Here is a 20,619-nt window from a genome sequence, read left to right as displayed (position 1 = left end):
AATTAAACTGTTATCTTTGTGGGTAAACTTGGGGAAATTTCATTTTGGCAACATATTAAGAGGCTTGACTTTCGATCAGATTTCTTTAAAAGAGGCTCAGATTCCAGTCAAAATTTTTAATTTTAATTTTTAATTTTAATTTAAGCTGAACTTTTCTATTCTATTCTGAAGTGCTCCTAAAAGGCAGCTGATAAGGGGTAGCTGAGCCCTCTGGGGAAGGGGGCAAGGCTGCCCGGCATTCATCATTGCACAAACTGACCTAGCGCAGAGGAGCTGAGGTGCAAATGCAACCCCTGACCCCGCTGCAGCGGCTCGGGGAACCCGGCTCAGGTTCATTCCCCACGTCCAGCGTGGGGAGGTGCGTGGAAACACCCCAAACACCTTCTGGGGAGGCTCGCAGCCAGGGTTATCTCTGCGCCGAGACCTCCCCTCCACCCCTGCCCTGACCCACACCAGCTCCTGGGGGTGACTTTGCTGGGCACCATCCTTCGTTAACGCTTTGTCCTTCCCTCCCACGGACCAAGGCAGTGTCTTGAGGTTTCCCAGGGATGAGGCCTGGAAGATCAAGTCGTTTCCTCGTAATTCTCAGATGTTCCACAAAAGCCAGTTGGCAAAGGAAAGCAGACATACGGAGGTCAGTCAGGCACGTACCTTGTTCATGACCCAGCCTCGTGCTGCAAATCCTGTTATGCTCCAGAAATTAGCCATTCCCCATTAACGCCAACCTTGTGATCCTCCTATTTGCAGTGGCCAAATAACTGGACCTTGTGTTCCTTCTGCTTCTTGTTTGTAATTTGTTTTTCACCGTCCCCCTCCTCTTTATGTTCTTTATGTTCCCCCCTCCTGAACCAAGCACACTCATTCCCTGTAAGCCTCAGAATTCGGTCTGCTGCGGATGCTGCAAATGTTCTGCGATAAATCTCTAACAAAAATCATTATTTACGTTGTTCCGAGACATCCCCAGGAATGTGTTGCTGTGCTGAGAGGCAAGGACATAAAGCTAAATTGCTGCTGAATCAGCACGACTTGGCAAAAATGAGAAGACCCAGTTTATGAACCACGCTGGCACCAACTAATAAAAGAAACGGGAGCAGCATGGATAATCTGAGACCTGGGAAACTAAATGTATGGTTCTTCTAACTCTAGATAAAGTGGCAGGAACGGAGCACCGCTGAACAGGACAACAGCAGCCGCGTACCTCCCTATCCGAGGAAATCCAGTGAGCAACCTACTGCCAGCCAGGGCTCACCAGTCTTGAATACTAAACAGCATACTGAAAGCTCTTGGGCAGTAAGAGAAATGTATTGGAGATAGCCTGTTTCAATCACAGGTTAATTTGGGCTTCTGAGGCTTCATGTGATGGAGAGCAAAACCAGTTAATTACTTAATCTTGAGGTTATCGCTCGACCATTTAAATGCCAGCTCTTGGGAAGCCGTGCTTTGCGAGTGCAGCGCATTGAAACCCAGCACAAACTCGTTCCTTGCAAAACTGTCCTCGCACCCACTGGGTTGTGACCCCCGTGAGCTGAAATTGGGGGCACGATGTTGTCCCCTACCTGGTAATCCATTGGCCTCCCAGCACTCGGCTCCATTTTGATGTCAGGCTTGGACCTTTGGAGGGGGAGAAGAAACCCTCAGTCAAACCACAGATGGACTTATAGAATCATAGAATTGTTCAGGTTGGAAAAGACCTTGAAGACCATCAAGTCCAACCGTTAACCCAGGACTAAGTCCACCACTAAACCATGTCCCTCAGCACCACATCTGTCCGTTCTTTAAATCCCCGCAGGGATGGGGACTCAGCCCCTGCCCTGGGCAGCCTGGGCCAGGGCCTGACAGCCCTTTGGGGGAAGAAGTTTTTCCCCATACCCAACCCAACCCTGCCCTGGCGCAGCTTGAGGCCGTTCCCTCTCATCCCAGCGCTTGTTCCTGGGGAGCAGAGACCGACCCCCCCGGCTCCAGCCTCCTTTCAGGCCGTTGCAGAGAGCGATGAGGGCTCCCCTCAGCCTCCTCTTCTCCAGGCTGAGCCCCCCCAGCTCCCCCAGCCGCTCCTCCCCAGCCTTGTGCTCCAGCCCCTGCCCCAGCCTCGCTGCCCTGCTCTGGCCACGCTCCAGCCCCTCCATGGCCGCCTTGGGGTGCGGGGCCCAGCGCTGAGCACAGCATTCGAGGGGCGGCCTCCCCAGTGCCCAGCACAGGGGCACCATCCCTGCCCTGCTCCTGCTGGCCACACCAGTCCTGACACAAGCCAGGGTGCCCTGGGCCCTCTTGGCCACCTGGGCACCCTGCTGGCTCATGTCCAGCGGCTGTCGACCAGCACCCCCAGGCCCTTTCCCGCCGGGCAGCTCCCAGCCGCTCCTCCCCACGCCTGCAGCGGTGCCTGGGGTTGCTGTGCCCCCAGGGCAGGACCCGGCCCTGAGCCTTGCTGCCCCTCACCCCGGGGCCTGGGCCCATCGCCCCGGCCTGGCCAGGGCCCCCTGCAGAGCCTCCTGCCCCCCAGCAGACCAACGCTCCCGCCCGACTGGGTGTCCCCTGCAAACTGGCTGAGGGTGCCCTCCATCCCCTCCTCCCGATCATCGATGAAGATATTGAACAGAACTGCCCCCAGTACTGAGCCCTGACTTGCTGCAAGCTGCCACAGAGCATTTGCAGGGTCACCCCTCGAAGCTCCCGCCCTCTTTGAATCTGAGGAATCTAAACCCTGGGGGCTGTGAAACACCACTGAACATTGGTGCTCTTTGTGGCAGGTCAGCTATTTCCAAAAAAACACCGGCTGCAGGGGACAATGTGATTCCCAACATGTCCCGTCTCAGGAGACACGCGGTTGTGGGGCGTCTGCCAGCGTGCCCTCGCCTCCTGGCTTGTACAGGCTCACATCTGGCCCTCACCTCTTATTCGAGACATTGGTGGTGACAGCTGTGACGGAGGCCAAGGAGATGGTGTCTGGCTCCAGTCTACATCCCTGCCTCATCGCTTTTCGGTCCAGGTCTTCTGCCTCCAAAACAGCGGGTTCATCTGCATAAAGGAGACAAAAGAAAGTCTCTTATTTTTTCCACTTGGTGAATAATTAAAGGCGAAGAGAAAGGTAACCAATACATCCTATCAACCTCACCCGATAATGCAAGGAACAATGGTCACCAGGTCAGGTCACAGACAACCGGGTCTAAAAAGGGATTAAGAAAGACGTATTGCCTCCTGTGACACGTTATTCCACCTGGGCAGCATGCCTGCCTATGGTTTTGTGAAGGCAAAAAGAAAATGGCAAACACCCCAGACTTCAAGGGGTGAAAGAGCATTTGAGCAAGCGTTGCAGCTCTACCTACCAGAAGAGCCATTGTAAAGACAACCGTCTAGCTTTGGGGTAGAGAGGTCTGAAAAAACAGGAGAAAGGGGTCATTTCCCAAGGAGAAAAATTGCTGCAGGGAGGCTCAAGACCCCAGATCCCACCGGCACCAAGACACAGCTGTGTTGTCCACTGGTCTGTGTTGCTGTTGGAAGAAGTTTTTGAGATACTCCTTCCCTGTGCGTGTCGTGCCTGTCCCTCCTGCCTCTGCTCTGGTCAAGGAATGACCACAAAGCAGCAATGTTTTTTTTCTGTTGGGCCAAAACCACCAGTATAGCTTGTTGGGTCACTGGTTTGCTTTGGTGGCACAGCTGTACGAATCCGCTCGTACAGCACAGACACCGCTCCTGGGAAACAGGCTCCCTGTCTCTTCGCTAACCTTCGCAAGCTTGTAGCTTGCTCCAGGAGATCGGCATGCTCCAGGACACCAGAAATCAGGTTTTTCACCATAGTCTGGCCTGTTTTTGTGAGATAATACCGGCTTCAGCTGAAGCGAGGAAGGTCTAGGCTGGGTGTTCGGAAAAGCTCTCCATCAGGGTGGAGAGAGACGCACTGACGCAGGTTGGGTGGGGAAAGGGTGCCCTCAACTCCACTGGGAGTTTTTGAGATTGAGTCAGAGTCGCACCAGCCGGGAAGGACCTAAGCAGGATTGGTCCTGCCACGTGCGGGTGGGCAGACAGACTCGCACCCTCCCAGCTTGGTCTTTGGTGATTCGGTGGGTCTGTTTGACCTGAGCAGGACCAGCAGTCTGTATGGGAGGACAGCAGACCATGGCACAAGAGGGATGTTGGCTTGGCCAACAGGCAGAGGGTGCAACATCCACCCCATCCCATCACCAGCTGGCCAGACCAAGGGCAGGAATCACAACCGAGACAGCACTGAGGCTGAGAGGAGGGTGGTTAAGAGAGCAGAGCCCTGGTGAGGGGTGTGAAAGCCAGAGGTACCTGGGGAAGGTGGAAGAAGGAGCCCCATGGGTGCGCAGCCCTGACCACACCATGCAATACAGCAGCTGTGTTGCAACCGTTCCCTGACCACGGATAAATCCCTATCTGTGATGGTACTTCACTGTCTGCTAGCACACCCTGCTCCTGCCTTTGCATCCCAGCTACTTTCCCCACGGTCTTGTGTGAAGCTTTAATTGCGAGACGAATGCCCCGGCACTGGGGAGAGAGGGAGGCCACCCAAGATCCAGTGCCATGCCTTCCCACAGGCGGCCAATGCCTCCTCCTACACTGGTGTCCCAGGCGAAATTCCCCTTTTCCTATCCTATCCTATCCAGCCTGGAGAAGAGAAGGCTGCGGGGAGACCTTATTGCGGCCTTTCAATACTTAAAGGGGGCCTACAAGAAAGATGGGGACAGGCTTTTTAGCAGGGCCTGTAGCAATAGGACAAGGGGGAATGGTTTTAAACTGAAAGAGGGGAGATTCAGACTGGACAGAAGGAAGAAATTGTTTGTGCTGAGGGTGGTGAGGCACTGGCCCAGGTTGCCCAGAGCGGTGGGAGATGCCCCATCCCTGGCCACATTCAAGGCCAGGTTGGACGGGGCTCTGAGCACCCTGGTCTGGGTGAAGATGTCCCTGCCCATGGCAGGGGTGGGACTGGGTGGCCTTTGGAGGTCCCTTCCATCCCAAACCATTCCATGATTCTATGGGGTCTCTCAGGTGCTTCCCTGGGATGTGGACGATAGCCAAAAAGCAGCACTGCAGCAGGGAACAACATACCTTGTTTCCGATGGTCATCCTTTGACGGACGCGTCTTGCCAAGCTTCATGGCTGAAAAAACTCCTTTCCCGGCTCTGGAAGAAGAGAGGGAGAAAAAACCCCAACCACCAATTACTGTATTTTTAGTGCTGCTTGCTGGGACTTGGGGGTGGGAACAGGAGCCTTTCACAGCTCGAAAGCAAAAGAAGAAATACCAGCTGAAAGACTAAGCAGGGGCCGCTGCAAACATGCCACAGGGCAGAGTCAAGATCGCAGCTCAACGCTCTGCCTTTGAGGCTTGGGTCTCATTTTTTTTTTCCCTCAGGGAATGCCTCCACTTGGGATAAAACACAAGGCTGGAGCACAGCGTTAGCAGCCAACAAACTCCTCTTGCCACCCATGCCTCCCGCCTCTGCTGCTGGCCCCCGCTGCGCACAGACGCCTCATCTCTCCTGACCCATTCGTGCAATTGCTCCGCTGCTACCTAAGACCGTTGACTAAAAATTAAAACACCCAACCACTTCCCCCACCACCTTGCTGTGAAAAATCGATAACGTCTTTGGGTAGATCAGCAGCAAACCTATGCAGATCCTAAGGTCTTTCAGCCGCCCGTTGCAGCAACGTGAATTTTTCCCCTTCCAGCATGGCAAACACCCATACCAGCTCCCCGTCTGTGATCTAGGCTGGGGTCAAATTCACTCAGGGCAGTTTGGGCTGGATTGGCTGATTAAAAAAATGGTTTGCAAATGGCTTGCCAGTTGCTTTCTAAAAATATCCATCATGTCAAGGCAAGTTTAAGACGTATAACTTCTAGCTCCAGATGCTTCAGTGGGGCTAGGGCTGTTACCCCAGCTCAGAAATCAGCCTGTGCAACCACAAGTGCTTTGACAGTCTGGACTCCTCCGTTACTTCGTGTTTGCTACATACACATACAGCAAATATATACAAAGACAGCATTCGGTAAATAATAGGGTTTCTGCACTGCAAACTGGCTTCCTCTCAAATGCAAACGGGCAGAGAGTGTTGAAGACAGTAAGAGCCTTGCAGATATTTTCAGGAAACTGTTCCCTGTTACTTGGAGGTAAGTCCGTGCTGCTGTTGCAAAGAGGTGGGAGGTTCCGAGTTACCCTGGTGAAAGTCTGGCTGTAATGTGGATTTTTAGCCTGAAGATTCAGCGGAAAACATCAGTAGGAAAAAAAACCTCCATAGGATCTGCAAAACTGAAACCGGCAAGAAGCACAAGTCAGACCGTGCAATAATCCGGTTGTAAAGAGCAGGCACCTGGAGAGAGACTTGCAGGCAATGGCCCGTGGCTGTCCCAAAGCGGAAGGTGGTAAAGGCGAAGGGGGTTTCTTTTAATTGGAAAACTCCCATTACCCGAAAGCGTTGCTCTTTGCAGAAACCTCGCAGGTTTGATGGATATGTTCTTGGGTCAGCTTGGAAGCAAGGGAGAACCTCACCTCCAGCCTGGACCTCACCTCCAAGCTGGCTGCCAGGGCAGGGAGCAGGGCTCAGCACCAGCCCCGGACACAGCAGGATTGGGATGCGCTGCCCATGAGCCAGGTGACAGCAGCAAAGCTGCAGGATCCCCTGGTCTCAGCTTTGATCACATCTGGCTGGGGCCGAAGGATGAAGTTGCACCCTTGTTTTTGCAAAACATAGAAGTCCTGGCATCGCAGCCAGCCTGATGCATTTGTTGTCTTAAATAACAGCTTGAAGTTTGCAGGCTGCTGACAGAGACAGAGCAAACGAGAAGCAAATGACGGAGAATGGGAGGATAACGTGTCCACCAAGGGAGGGGGGAATTCAATTGGGGCAGAAGGCCAGCATGAGATACAGGAACTATTTATAGCTGAGGTTTAACCGGGACTAAAGCTCTGCTTGGGCCTCAAGGCAGTCTCTGGTAGCCGCGATTAATTCACGAGATCCTCAATGAAAGGGCAGTTTCTCAATGGATAGGAGGAGGAAAGATGAGGGCTCGGTTTCTGTATCTGTAATCCTGCCAGGGAACATCTGCCTCAAGGTGCTACGGGGAAAGTAACACTTTTAAGCTATTTGCAAACTTGTTTTTTCAGCAAATGCTGTAACAGCTCAACCTGTGAAACTCTGCTCCAAGACCACTCTCCAGCACTGAGTGTGGGAAACCCGGCAGACACACAGCCCCCGGTGAGACACTGTGCCTCCAGGGTCAGCTGCATTGCATTCCCTTCTTTCCAATTAATTCCTTTAAAACGGAGGAAAAAAAAAGTCCCACCAGCCCCAGAGCTGGCATGCAGGCAATTTGCTCGCTAGATGGTTAGTGATAAAATCGCTGTATCTGTCCCAGGCATTTCTGAGGTTCCTTGGGAAGTAAAACAAAGCAGAAGAGCAACTGGTGATGGAGCCAGCAGGACTCTGCAGGGAAGACACTGGCAGCGCTGGTCTCTTACCAGGACCCAGAATAACAAGGTCCTTGCATGGGCACTGAGGATGCGTTGAGTCCCAGTTAGCACAGCATCTGATGCCCCTCTCAGTAAAACGATCAAGCTGGTTTTAGGCTATGCGGAACAAGACTGGGATTAAGCACCTGGTCCAAGGAGCATGCACTGAGACCCATCCCAGCAGCACCAGCCCAACCCAGCTCCTTCCAGAGGGATGCACGTGAGAGAGGGTGTCACCCCCCCTCCCCTCCTGCAGCGATGACCCCTCGCTGCTGGCTGAGCCTCAGTAAATGTGCTGGGGCCATCGGCTGCAGGAGCCCCTTGTCTGTCCCCAAAGAGAGTTTTACTGCAGAGGAGGTCCCAGAAATGGGAAACAGCCTGACCGCCTCTAGCACGTCCACGAGACGATCCTCAGCTCTAGCTGGTTTGGAGAGCAAGAGTCCAGAGGGCACAAGGCCCCTTGGTGGCATAAAACTTCAGGTGCTGTCCCCATGCCTGCATCCCGGCCACGTCTCCCTGCTGCTCTTAGCCCCAGTTACAACATCTCCTTCCTTCACCACTGCCCTTACTGGTATTGTCAGAGTGGACTGGAACCCCAGGGAGGCAAATATCTAGGAAACAACAGAGTTTGGAGGTCACCGAGAAGAGTTTAAAAAAAAAAAAAAAAAAAAAAAAGAAAGAAGAAAGAAAAGAAGGAAAAAAGAAAAAAGTGGATTTTGGTGGATTTTGGCAGCATACTTGGTACGTGCTGAGGAGAAAGGAAGAAGCAAGTGAAGGATGAGGAAGGAGCCGTCCCAGATGACCAGCAGCTCACCCTCACCCCTAGCCCCTTCCCAAGCCCTGTCTGTCACCTCTTCCAAGCCAGGTGAGCACTGGCACATCTCATGCAACCCCTCCTTCCCCTTGCTGCCCCTCGGGGGTACTACCTTCACCTGCCAGCTGTCCAGGACTGGCTTCCCCCAGGAGGAGATGCTGGAAGAGCTCAGCTGGGACAGGAGAGCGGCCAGCGGCACGTCTAGGGTGGAGCGGCCATCCCGGTGCCGAGGGCAGAGCCGTGCCCCACGTGCAGGTCAGGACCGAGCAGGGATGGGGACCCCGGCCAAGCTCCTCTCCGGGCACAGCAGGGTCTTTGCGGCATTAAGCAAAGGTTGCGCCAACCCCTCCGCTGCCCCTGCCAGGCATCCGACGGCGCGGATGGGAAGCCAGCGCGGGCGGAGAGCTGACACCATCCCCACATGAATACTACATGAGGACCTGCGAACCTGAGATGCCGACACGGGGTGCGTGGTGGCATCGAGAGCCCCCTCTTTGCCAAAGCCTGGCTTTAGCCTGGTTTCCTAAAGAACTGAGATGCCAGAAGGGAGGCTGCCACCCTCCTGCCTGCTCCCCTCCAAAACAGTGCAAGCTGCTGGCCCATTGCAACCCAATTTGGCAGCAGGGTCAAGACCAGGTTCCTGCAAGTTTGGGGGTGTAGGACCGCACACCTTGACTCTGTTCACAAGTAGGGACAAGCCTCCAAGCAAGCTTAAACCTGTATTAGACACCAGAGTATCCACCCAGCCTCCCACAGCACTCTCCCCTTGGATTTTCTGGTGTCTAGTATGGGATCGAGCAGATGAATTATCTTCAGTTCATGGCAAAGCACACATCCTCCGTTTAGCTTGCTGCTCCCAAAAGCACTTGGCTTTGTCCTTTAGGGTTTCGCCCATGTGGCTCTGCAGGAGGGGAGCATGGAGGGACAGACAGATTTTGAGACACGGGCAGGGAGGTGGAAGCAGTCTCTCTCCTGGCCAGCTTCTAGTTAAAGATACAGTTGCAGGTTACCGGTTAATTATTCATGGCTAAAAAGGACATTTTAATCATTGCTTTTTACTGGGGAGCTGGGAGCAGGGAACAGGGTTTCCATGGCTCGTTTCTTGGCAGGAATTATGCCCATCAGGTGGGCGCTGCCTCCATCGCCCCTGTGCTGACAAGGCTTCCAGCTCTCCCCCCTGTACGGGGGACAGACCCCACCGCCAGCCCCACGGGGCCATCCTACCCTCGAGCCCAGGGAAGACCCCGACCCTCAGCCCCACTCGGCCTCTGCCCCTTCCCTGCGCAGCCGAACGGCGGAGGGTAGCCAGCCAGGACCGGGCTGCTCGGTGCAGGCAGATCTCTTCCCATCTCTTCTTGCATCTGCCCTTTCCTTGCTGACTGCTTGAAGACATTTCTCTCCTTTCCCCACCTCATCTCTGCCTCCTCGCTTTACGCTATTAATTAGGAGGGTCCATCAGTAAGATACTGCCATAAACTGATCCTTAAACTGCAGTGCAATAAATATGAGCCAGAAGAGACCGCACTGATTGGGAAGTGCCCTGCGGCGGCTGCAGGGATCATCCCCTGGATAGCAGGAGGTTAGCCTGCACTCGCAAGAGACGCAAGCTTAAATTTCAGCAGATCTGCTAAGCCGGAGAGCTGGAGGACGCTGCTGTTGGGAGAGAGCTCAGACACAGCCTGGTCTGGTATCAGTGCAAGCAGCTGGGGATAAAAGGAAGGCAGGAGCTGAAGAAACTTGTCTCCGTGGATGATGTGGCAGCCCGACCCATGGGCACAGGAGCTGTAAAGCTGGTGCTAAGTCCCATTTGCCCAGCCCTGTGCTGATGACCTGCACCCAGACCCCCTCCTGCCCCGCGCCCTGGCCAGGCTCTCCATGCCCAAGCTGGGAAAGTCTCCCCCCAGCCAGGACCCATCCAAAGCTGATGGGAGCCAGGCTTCTCTCAAGACCTCACAGTTCCCTTCCAGTGCTGCCAGGGACCGCTGCAAGCCTTTTACATTTGGCTTTTGCTGTAAATAAACATTCCCCGCAGGCTCTGAAGCCTCAGGCCACACATCCAAGAGACCCAAGCTCCTCCAGGGCTGACAGGCTCAGCTTTAGAGAAAGGGAGAGCACACACCATGTACCGGATCAGCCACATCATGAGCTAGGAAAGCTGGAAGCAAGAAGGAGGAGAAGGAGCAGGGAGAGCAAACCTACTTGTGCTCCTTCGTCTTCTCTTTGCCTTTGCTGGAGCCGGTGGCCACGCATCAAGGGAACAAAAGGCAAACAAGCTTCAGTGCACTTCCAGTGCTTCAAATCAGACCATAAAATCAGAAGAGGCTGCTCTTCCCTTTGCAGCTTCCCTGCTCCTCACGAGTGCTCCAAGCGTCCCATCCCCAGGCTGCGGTCATGGGCCACCTTCCTCAGCCCTGCGACCCCAAATACCCCTGTCCTGCCCACATCTGTAATTCAGGTGGGTAACATCTCTGTGTTACCCTCTGCTAGGCTGGAGGGGCTTAGGAGAACCACAGCTCCCCACCCTGGGCGCTGGAGGTGATGGGCGTTCACTGGATGCGTGTACGGGCCAGTAAAGCAGCTACAGCTGTGCATGCACACACGTGAGTGGGTACGCGCACCGATCGGGGATGCTGCTGGGGCAGGAGACAAGGCTGCTTCTCCTTTTTGGTAGAGGTGAGTGGTCTTCCTTATTCTCCCTCCAGAGAGGGCTCAGCTGGAGGAGATGGGCTGGATCTGGGGGTCCTCATCCCTGCCCAGACCGACACTGCGTCCTCCTGCCCTGACACCACGCGGGAAACACCGGCTCCTCACCTCCTCGTTTCGCTTTGCAGGCTCCTGCTCTGCCTCTGCTTTCTGGCTTTTCAAACCTGTTTTCTTTCTCTCATGGCTCCTACATTTCTCTGTTATGGGTCCTGCCTCCCTGTTTTCCTCCCTGTCACTCTTGCTGCCCTGGCTAATCTCCCCCCATTATACATCAGCAAATTGGGGAGGAGAAACCAATTAACCAGCTCTAGAAAGTAATTAGGAGGGCTGTTTTTTAATTACAGCTTGTTACTTCACCCCATGGCCACGTCTGTGCTGGGGACATGGGGCAGGAGGGTGGCTTCAGAGCATGGACCTCTGGCTGCCTGTGCACCGAGCTGCTGGAAAACCACCCAGCAAAAACCATTTTTGCTTGAGGTGTTGCTGGATGGGTTTTTGGAGAGGTGAAGTCCAGAAGACCAGCTCCAGCACAAGACAGGGGGCAGGACCCAGCGCTGGGCCGGAGCCTGGGAAGAGCAGGGTCCTCCCATTCAGCCCAGCATGGGCAGGGATCAGCTTAGAGCCTGGACTGGAAAATGGCCAAGGAAACCCATCCAGAAGCTGCTTCTGGAGCAAGCAGTCCTGCTCTCTCCCTGCACCGACACTTGCTCTGAGAGCAAATCAGCAGAAATGATTCCCTTGCCAGCTGAGCTTGTCAGGGGAGCAAGCAAACACCAATGCCAGCAGCTCAGCTGGTTCATCTGCGTTGTAAAAGCTGCCCTAGTGCCCCTGCCCCGTTCCAGGAGAGGCGTTCAATCACTCCATGCTCTCTCCCGCAGCTCATGGATGTGGTCCCTGCAAAGCCATGGCTCCTCACCATCTCACCCAGAGCGTGGCTGGTTTGGCTGGGTCTGAACGCCCAAGCCCTTTGCCTCGCTGGAGGGACCAGGAGCTGCATCTCCCCGAGTGCTGCACTGCTGCAGGATCCTTCCCTGCCACAGCCGGGCTGGGAAACTCTCCCTCCCCACCAGCGCCCACCCAAACTGTCCTGGGGGGGGCATGGGATGGGGAGCAACATCCTCGGGTGGGTGGGACAGGGCAGTGCCTGAGCCTGCGTCCTTTCCCTGTGCATTTCACCGGTGTAAATGTGGCCTGGATGAGGGAAGAAGAACCCAGCTGGGGCTGCCCTCTTGCTCTGAGTGCCTCCCTCCTCCTGCATCTCTCTGCTCCCTTGGCTCCCGTGTGCAGCAATGCACGGTGCTGCTGGCCCTGGGCACTCAGATCATCAGTGCCCGGGTGAACGAGGCGGTTGCACTACATGAGAGGTCCAGAGATTCTTCTTCAAGGGCCTGGCGGAGCAGCTAACACCGGATTACTCTTTCTCCCTCCCCTCCTTTATCCCATGCCCCTTCCACGCCAACCCTCACTGCAAAAGGTGCCTCTCTGACTCCAGCCAGCCACAGTCTGGGCTTTGGGTGCCTGAAAAGGGCACCGATTTCCCATTAGTGGCACCACCAGAGAATTCTCATTTTATGCCTTCAGGCAACTTGGTCTTAAACGCTCTCCCTAGCACGGATGAAGGTGTGCTCCTGCCCTGCAGCCGTTCCAGGGGGATGCAGCAACACCACTGCAAAGGGCTGGAGGCAGGAGCTGGAACGTGAGCCTGGGCACAAGCAGGGGCAGGGGAGTCAGGGTACCTGAATGGTAACATGAGGTGTCTTTTCTCTTTCCCCTTAGCCTTAGCTCTGCAATCACAAAGAGCAATTCATTCAGATGTGATTCGTCCTGCTGCAGTGACAAAGACCCTTGCCCACCTTTTCCCCTCAAAGCCCCCGTCACCAACGTGCACCAAGCAATCAACCAAAGCCAATTCGCAAGCGTGCCAGAGGGAGATCTTGCTGCAGCAGGGCTTCCTAACCCACTGGCATCCAGGGAACTGGGTACAGGGACAGCGACAGTACTGGTGGTGCCGGAATGAGCAGGGAGAAGAGAGAGTGCATGAACGAGACAGAACAACTGACAGAACAGGAGCATTGCTTCAGGATAGATGGATAAATAGTATGGCACTGGGCTGGCTGGTGTTACGCATAGATGGATAGACAGATAGTATCACAGCAGGATGGATGGATGGACGGAATGGCACTGGGATGAATGGACAGATAGATAGATCTGTACTGCAATGGATGGATGGATGGATGGATGGATGGGTGGGGAGAATTGCAGTGGTAGATGGAAAGAAATGCAGTGAGATGGATGGATGCACGGGATTGTATTGAGATGGATTGATGGCCAGATTGGTGGACGGTGAGAACTGCATTGGGATGGATGGGTGGATGGGTGGATGGATGGGTGGATAGCTAGGCAGACAGACAAATATTATCCTTGAAGCTCCTTTGGAAGGAGTAGAAGGAAACGTGTCCTTGCTGGGCATAGGGGAGAACAGACCGAATACAAAGAAGCCCTGCTCTTTGGGGAGGAGGGGATAGGGTGAATACAAGAAAGCTCTGCCCCCCCCCAAGAAGAGGGCAGGAAGCAGTTAGGACCTTTCCCTGGTCCAAACGCCATGCAGGGATTGGTACGCCAACACGCACGCCACATGCACGCACACAGCATGCCCAAAGGGCCCGAGTGAAGCAGGGATACCATGCCCAGTACCTGGGATCTTCAGGGTCTTCACTGTTTGGAAGAGACACAGCCAGGAGAATGAACATGAGGAAGAAACAAACCCACCCAAACAGCTATACCCCCCCACGGCCCATGGGAGCCGGCCAGGACAGGGGAAGGGGCTAATGGTGGCCACCACCTCCCGGGAGGATCCTCCTGGGCTGATGCTGAGAAGGTTCATCCAGTGCAGTGCACACCAGAGGGCAAGGTCCCGCTCTGGCCTCGGCCGGCACTGCGTGGCAAGGTGCTAAGGAGACATTGTCCCACAGCTCTTTGCCACCACCCAGGTCCTGCTTGCCAGTGGCAGGCCAGCACTCTTCTGCAGGTTTCTTCTGCATCCTCTCCACCTCCTCCCAAATATTGAGCAGCAGCAATGCAGAATAGACTTACAAGGATGGGCTGGGGCTGGGATCATTGTCCTGGACTCACCCATGCCAGACAAATTTGCTTATATAGGTGTATTCCTATTCACGGTGCTTTTGGGAGTCCACGAGCTCTGCAGATGGGGTGATCATCATCATATTATGTGGGATTTGGCTGTAGAGGGACCACAGGACCTGCCTCTCCTTTGCAATGTGGCATGGAGGAGGCTTGCAGGTGCGGCTGGGTCCCACAGAAAGCTGCTGGAGCACAGGGCTCGTGTGCTCCTGTACACCTCTTCCTCCCTTGCAGGCTTCAGCTCCAGCTTCAAGCACTCACATGTCCCGCACTCGCAGAGACGCGGTGCTGTGACGCTGGTGCATGCACTGTTGGCTTCACCCAGGCCTGGACCACATACCCTGCTCTCCTGGCTTAAGATTTGGGAATTAATTTGAATTAAGGAAGATGTGAAGCTTAAACCAGATTGGCCTGTATCCCAAACCCTGGGCGTATTTATGCCTGGACGGTCACAGACTTGTGGGATGTGGGGTGACTGGGATGGGCTGGGATGAGAGCAACCCCCGCGCAAAAAGCCAAGATCCCATCACTCATGACATTTTGGTACCTTGCTACTGACTTGTATCCATCGTTAAACTTAATCCTGAGTGAGGCACCGAAGAGAAAGAGAGAAAAAAAAAATAATACCAGTGTCAGGCTTCTTGAAGCAGCCCACCAGCAGCAAGGGAAACATGGACCTGGTGAGTGCAGGGACATCCCTTCCAAGGAGGGGTGGTGGTGTGTCCAAGCCACCGTCCCCTGCCACAGGGTGCTCCAGGACGGCTGATGGATGGGTGGTAACTTTGGCTGTGTGCACCAAGCCTAGGCTGCTCCGCTCGCACTGTCCCCAGGAAAAACCCAGCTGGTGACAGGATCCGCACTTCTGGCACAGAGCACAAGAGCCGTCACCACCCCGGCAGCCGGCATCCTCCATTGCTCCTGCTACATCTGGAAAATCTCCTAGGCTGGAGCAGTTTGGGGTCCATCTGGATCGCGGGTGCTAACAGCTGCCAGGAAATATCTCAGGATATTTGCTGGAAGCTCTGCCTTGGGACTTACAGCAGCACCCGGTCCATTGCTTTGAACACCTTTTCCTAGCCCTTTTCCTGCTTTTCAGGGTCCTCAGGATGCATTTTTTTCCTAGCAATATAATGGTACATTGGAAGGGTTGCAAAAAGGATGGGGGAAACTTGACAGGGGCTGATAGTCTTTGGAAGATCATTTCACTTTGCTCAGGACAAAAAGGACCCTGGACTTGCCTGGTTATGCTGATGGAGGCATTGGGCCCGTGTGTGACATCCCTAAGATGTGTGTCTAAATGCCACACTTGAGTTAGCAATTTCGGGCCCTCCTTATCTGCTTGGACATGGAGGTTATGAACTGTCCACACTGGTCTTCCACAACAGCCAAGGATGGCGACACACACGTCCGAAGGCTAAGTCAGATCCTACGTGGGTAACCATTCCTTGGGAGATTCCTCTTTCCTTTGCCTATAGGGGCAACCTAGGAAGACTGGGATCATAGCTAGAGCCTTACTGAGCTTCCTAGGGCCATGCAGGATGGTGCTGGGATGCCCCTCACAGCGCTATCTAATTTCTACTTCTCTATAGCCACAGCGGCTTTGGAAAGCCACCGTGAGCAGCAGTCGTGCCAAGTGAACACATTTGCACCGTTGACCAGCACAGGCTGACCGGCGAAGCGCCCAGGCCTGGCAGAAGCAGGGAGTCTTGCCTCTCTCAGCCTCCTGTCATGGGTATTTTCATCACCAAGTTCAACTCCAGGGCTTGGCAATGACCCCAGCTTTGGAGCAAGTGACCCGCAGGGATAATTAGCGGCAGGCAGGGGGTTGAACCCAGTCAGACATGTCTTGGATCCACTGGGCATGCACAAGAAAAGACACGGTCAATCATTCACCACGGCCAGATTGCTGGCGGCTGCAGAGCTCTGTCCTGCCCATGAATATTTCAAGATCAACAGCTATCAGGTGATGCTTCCTGGGATCTCAGTTTCAAGGTGGTCAGGAGCCATGACACGTACAGCCCTATCCCACCCAAATTTCAGCAGTCCAGTGGGGTCCTCGCTCTTCCTGAACCACCTCTGGAAGCACCCATCTCTACTGGCCACAAAAGGAATCTAAGGATACATCTATATTGGTGAAAAAACGGACCAAGGCTCATTCTTTGGCCATGACACGGCTTGTGGCTGTACAGGTAACGTCCCTTCTCTCCACAAACTGCGTCCAGGCTGCCTGTTGGGGGTGGTCCCTGGTCTATCCTATCACAGTCCCTGTGCTATCATAAACCATCCCGGACATATACTGAGCCAAAGCCATGGCAGGGACCATGCTAACGACCTAACAGCCGGGAAGGTGCTACCCCTGTGCCCTGGCTTGCTTCATCGTATGGATGCTGCGTTGGGTGAGCTCCTAGCCCGTGTTTGTGAAACACATGAATCTAGACTCGACAGGTCTGGGCCTCCAAGTTTTGACATTTAAGCCTGGATTTAAGGAAGCGCTCTCTGGAGAGCAAGACTTTGAACGTGTCTCAGCACTGCAGAGGCAGGATTTCAGGGCCAGCGTCTGGGCAGGGCTGGTGTGGGTATTTACCTAGTGTGCTGCTCTTCTTCTGCATCGTCTCCAAGGCTAGGGCATTTACAGAGAGAGAGGAAAAAAACCACTGTGATATGAAGATAGAGGGCTCTTCCATTGTGCCAGCGTTTTAAAAAACAGGATGATTTGCTCCAGTACAGGAAAAACTTCAGAACATACCAACACAGCAAACCACTCCATGCATGTCTGAAAAGCCACAGCCACCCTGCACTGGGCTGATCCTCCCTCTGCCACCCACACCGCTCCCAGCTGCACCTGCAGGGTCCATGCATGACCCAGACTGGTTTTCTGTGGCTATTTGGCTGGCCAAGCTCCACGCTAGGGTGGAATTGAACTGGTCCCCTCCTCCCCGACCTCCTTCCTACCCTCCTCCATTCTGCTTAGGGTGAATTTGCTCAAAGAGAAGAGCTGCTTAGGCTAGAAAAGCTATGTTGGGTCAGTGCCGTATCCTCTGCCAGGCTGCCTGGAAGGGGGTAAGATGAATTATCAGCTGCTTTTCCCTTCGAAAGCCCTGCCCTCACCCCATCCCGGCTGATTGCAGTGCTGTGTCTGAGCAGTGGGCATCCAGCTAGGTTTTAGCACACCAGCTCCCTCCCCAGCAGAAACAACAGAATACAAACAATTATCACAGCTGGCAAACTCAGGCCCCATCCTGCAAACACCTGCCCAGCACCCTCAGGGGGATTCAGCACCGGTCGAAGGGGCTGGAGAACGAAGCTCTGATGGTTTTAGCAGCACTGGTCCAAGGCATTTCTGCTCCCAGCTCTGCTGGAGCTGCCGCCCCGCCCCAGAGCAGACCCTGCAGGTGCTGGGAAACGGGGTAGACCTCCTGCACGTCCTGGTCTGTGCTTGCAAAGCTGCGGGATTGCTCTCAGGCGGCTGCTTCAAGCGAAGCATGAGGGTCCTGGTTACATCAATGACAGCAGTCCAACGCTTAGCATCAAGCAAGGATGCCTGCGTCTGCGGGACTGCAGACGTGTGAGGGTAAAACACACATAGAGACACCCTGCAAAGGAGGGGGAGAAGATGAGGATGCCTTGTGTCAGAGCAAGGGATCATCTGGGATCCAGCACTGGCCAAGGAGGATGCCCTAACAGGTATATGAAATTAAAAATAAAAGGAAAAAATAAGTCTTTTTGTCCCAAGTCCTTGTGTTCCCAGCACACAGCCTGCTTTCTCAGCCGCTCCTGCGTGCTGAGCCGTGTTCGCAGAGCCCAGATTGCTCCTGAGGGGTAGGAGCCAGAGCCCAGCGTGGTGTGGCTGCAGTTAAGGCTGTTTCTCCCCAAACCATGTCGCTTTAGCACACTTTGATGTGTGAGACCATCTTGCTGGGGGCTTTTTCAGCTGGGGCGCCAATGGCTCTCCTCCTCCTCACTTGTACCAGCCGCCTTCTCCTTCTCTTGTCTCCAACCGGCTGCCAGCTTGCCCGGCCACCCAAAACCCATGTGCAAAACACAGAGGCAGCCCGGGGGGAAAATATGAGCAGTCAGAACTGCTCAGCAGAGACTTTCTGCTGGGTTTCAGCTTTGGTAGGATGGCGCTTAGGGACATGGTTTAGTGGTGGACTTGGCAGTGCTGGGTTAACGGTTGGACTCGATGATCTTAAGGGTCTTTTCCAACCTTAACGATTCTATGATTTTATGATTCTATCAGGTCTCCCTTGTCCAGGGGCTGCCTGGTAGCAGCAAAGCTCGGTCACCTGCGAGGTGGGAACCTGGTGCAGAGACATCCATGCGGCTCTGCAGGAGCTGGATCAAATGCAGCATGCAGACCCTTTGCTGATGCAGATGGATCTGGTTCCCCTGGTACTGGCAGCATGAGGTGAAGCCCTAGAGCACAATCCCCAAAAGCCTTGACAAAGATTTGCAGGCTGGAACACTGCTCTGCTCCATGGGAAGGTGGCAGGGCTGCCCCCGGACCTCTGCTAGCAGACCTGCCAAAACTGCATGATCTCTGGGCTGAACCATCTCAGGGATGTCTATGTCTGGGTCCCAGGGTACTGACCAGGAGGAAAAGGAGAGCACTGGGTGTCAAAGTTGGGAGCGAGGTGAAAGAAAGTCAGAGCAAGACAGGAAGATGCCTGAGATCATAGGAAAGGTCATTTGCAAAGCTGGAAGTTCAACCAGGTCCCCGCGTCTGGGGACAGACTTTTTAGCAGGGCCTGCAGCGACAGGACACGGGGGAATGGTTTTAAACTGAAAGAGGGGAGATTCAGACTGGACAGAAGGGAGAAATTGTTTGTGCTGAGGGTGGTGAGGCACTGGCCCAGGTTGCCCAGAGCGGTGGGAGATGCCCCATCCCTGGCCACATTCAAGGCCAGGTTGGACGGGGCTCTGAGCACCCTGGTCTGGGTGAAGATGTCCCTGCCCATGGCAGGGGTGGGACTGGGTGGCCTTTGGAGGTCCCTTCCATCCCAAACCATTCCATGATTCAATAATCCTATGTCTCCCGGACTGTAGGCTGGCTTGGCCCATGATCCCTTAGGCTGCTCCTGTGACATTCAGGGGACAGAAAGGGCCATGCCTTGTTCATCCCCCTTCCCTTGTCCTTTCCCTCCCTGCTCCTCTGCCTCTCCTGAGCCCAGATCCAGCTGTCTGCACCCAGGTCCAGCTGCCCTGTTGCAAACTGTCCATCTCCTGTGCAAGACGTCCAGCCTTGGGCTGGAGGAAGGACACCCCGGGGCACGCTCGGGTCTGCGATGCTCTCGGCACAGCCGCAGGGAAGGGGCCGGGGGGATGAGGATGAGGATGGCCAGGAGAGGGTCTAGTGGGAGCCCTCCCCAGCCACACTGATGCCTGGTTTTGAAATGCAGATTTGGCAACACCAAAACTTTCTTTTTATTCTTTTGGTGCAATTTTGTCTTGGGTCTGGGAGCCGTAACCGATGGAAATGGAAGGACTTTCCAAAGGAGATAGGACATTTTTGTTCATATGAACAAAAAAATTTTAAACAAAATGAGTCCTTTTCTTTGACTCAAAAGGCTGGTTCACATCAAAGTGCCCTTTGATTCTTTTCAAAAGCCTGAATGTGAAATGTCTTTTCTTTCTTTTTTTTCCCTTGTTTGATCCATGGCAAACTCCAGCACAGGTTTGCTACAGCCCGAGCCAGGCTCAGCAATGCTTCCGACGTTTCTTGGGGCGTTGTGTCCTCCCGTGCAAAATCCTCCCGGCACCAGGGGAGCTCAGTGAGAACGCAGTCAATGGTAAAATGCCATTAACACCTTCAGAGCTGCTGTAATCTGTCTGGGGATTGATCTCAGGGCAGGTTGGGGTGGGGGCTCAGCCTTCCCCCTCCCAGGGATGGGACAGAGCGTGCCAGCATTCCTGCATCTTCCCCTTCCTGCTGCAAGCTTGCATGGACGCATCCAGCCCCATTATACCTGAAAAACTGCCTCATTTAGACAGCTCAACTGCTGCAATCTCCCTCTCTCTAACTTCTTCTTCACATACTCACTAATCCATGACTCCCACAAGCAGGAGCCCCAGCCTGCCGGCGGGAACCTCTCCCCTCCCAGTGAGGACCCATCCAGACCGCCCAGGGGGTGGGCCTGCCTGGGCATCTTGGAGCAGATGATCAAGGTCCAGCTCTCGTCTCCTGCCCTGCTATGCAGAGAGAGCCTCTGGCCCCAGGCAGGCCAAAGGCAGAATAGAATAGAGTAGAGTAGAGTAGAGTAGAGTAGAGTAGAGTAGAGTAGAATAGAGAGTAGAATAGAATAGAGAGTAGAGTAGAATAGAAAAGAAAAGAAAAAGAAAAAAAGGAAAGGAAAGGAAAGGAAAGGAAAGGAAAGGAAAGGAAAGGAAAGGAAAGGAAAGGAAAGGAAAGGAAAGGAAAGGAAAGGAAAGGAAAGGAAAGGAAAGGAAAGGAAAGGAAAGGAAAGGAAAGGAAAGGAAAGGAAAGGAAAGGAAAGGAAAGGA

The 20,619-nt window shown here is 54.2% G+C and overlaps 1 protein-coding gene across 4 annotated transcripts in view; it reads right to left on the bottom strand.

The window, feature by feature from the left end:
• The window catches only part of OTOF (otoferlin), a gene marked incomplete at both ends in the record, with an annotated part of 108,879 nt that overhangs the window by 37,471 nt on the left and 50,789 nt on the right, over nucleotides 1-20,619 (bottom strand). Inside the window, 8 exons of one of the 4 annotated variants that reach the window (XM_082306316.1) lie at nucleotides 1,557-1,611; nucleotides 2,886-3,012; nucleotides 5,062-5,135; nucleotides 10,474-10,503; nucleotides 12,714-12,761; nucleotides 13,672-13,692; nucleotides 14,666-14,701; nucleotides 16,703-16,738. In XM_082306316.1, coding sequence (XP_082162442.1) covers nucleotides 1,557-1,611; nucleotides 2,886-3,012; nucleotides 5,062-5,135; nucleotides 10,474-10,503; nucleotides 12,714-12,761; nucleotides 13,672-13,692; nucleotides 14,666-14,701; nucleotides 16,703-16,738 — 427 coding nt within the window. The remainder of the gene's footprint in view (nucleotides 1-1,556; nucleotides 1,612-2,885; nucleotides 3,013-5,061; nucleotides 5,136-10,473; nucleotides 10,504-12,713; nucleotides 12,762-13,671; nucleotides 13,693-14,665; nucleotides 14,702-16,702; nucleotides 16,739-20,619) is intronic. The other 3 variants (XM_082306317.1, XM_082306318.1, XM_082306319.1) reach the window with 3 other exon arrangements.

This window comes from Platalea leucorodia (assembly GCF_965183815.1).
Source record: "Platalea leucorodia genome assembly, chromosome: 3".
In the NCBI taxonomy this organism is placed as follows: domain Eukaryota; kingdom Metazoa; phylum Chordata; class Aves; order Pelecaniformes; family Threskiornithidae; genus Platalea; species Platalea leucorodia.
This window is presented reverse-complemented; position numbering and strand designations above follow the sequence as displayed.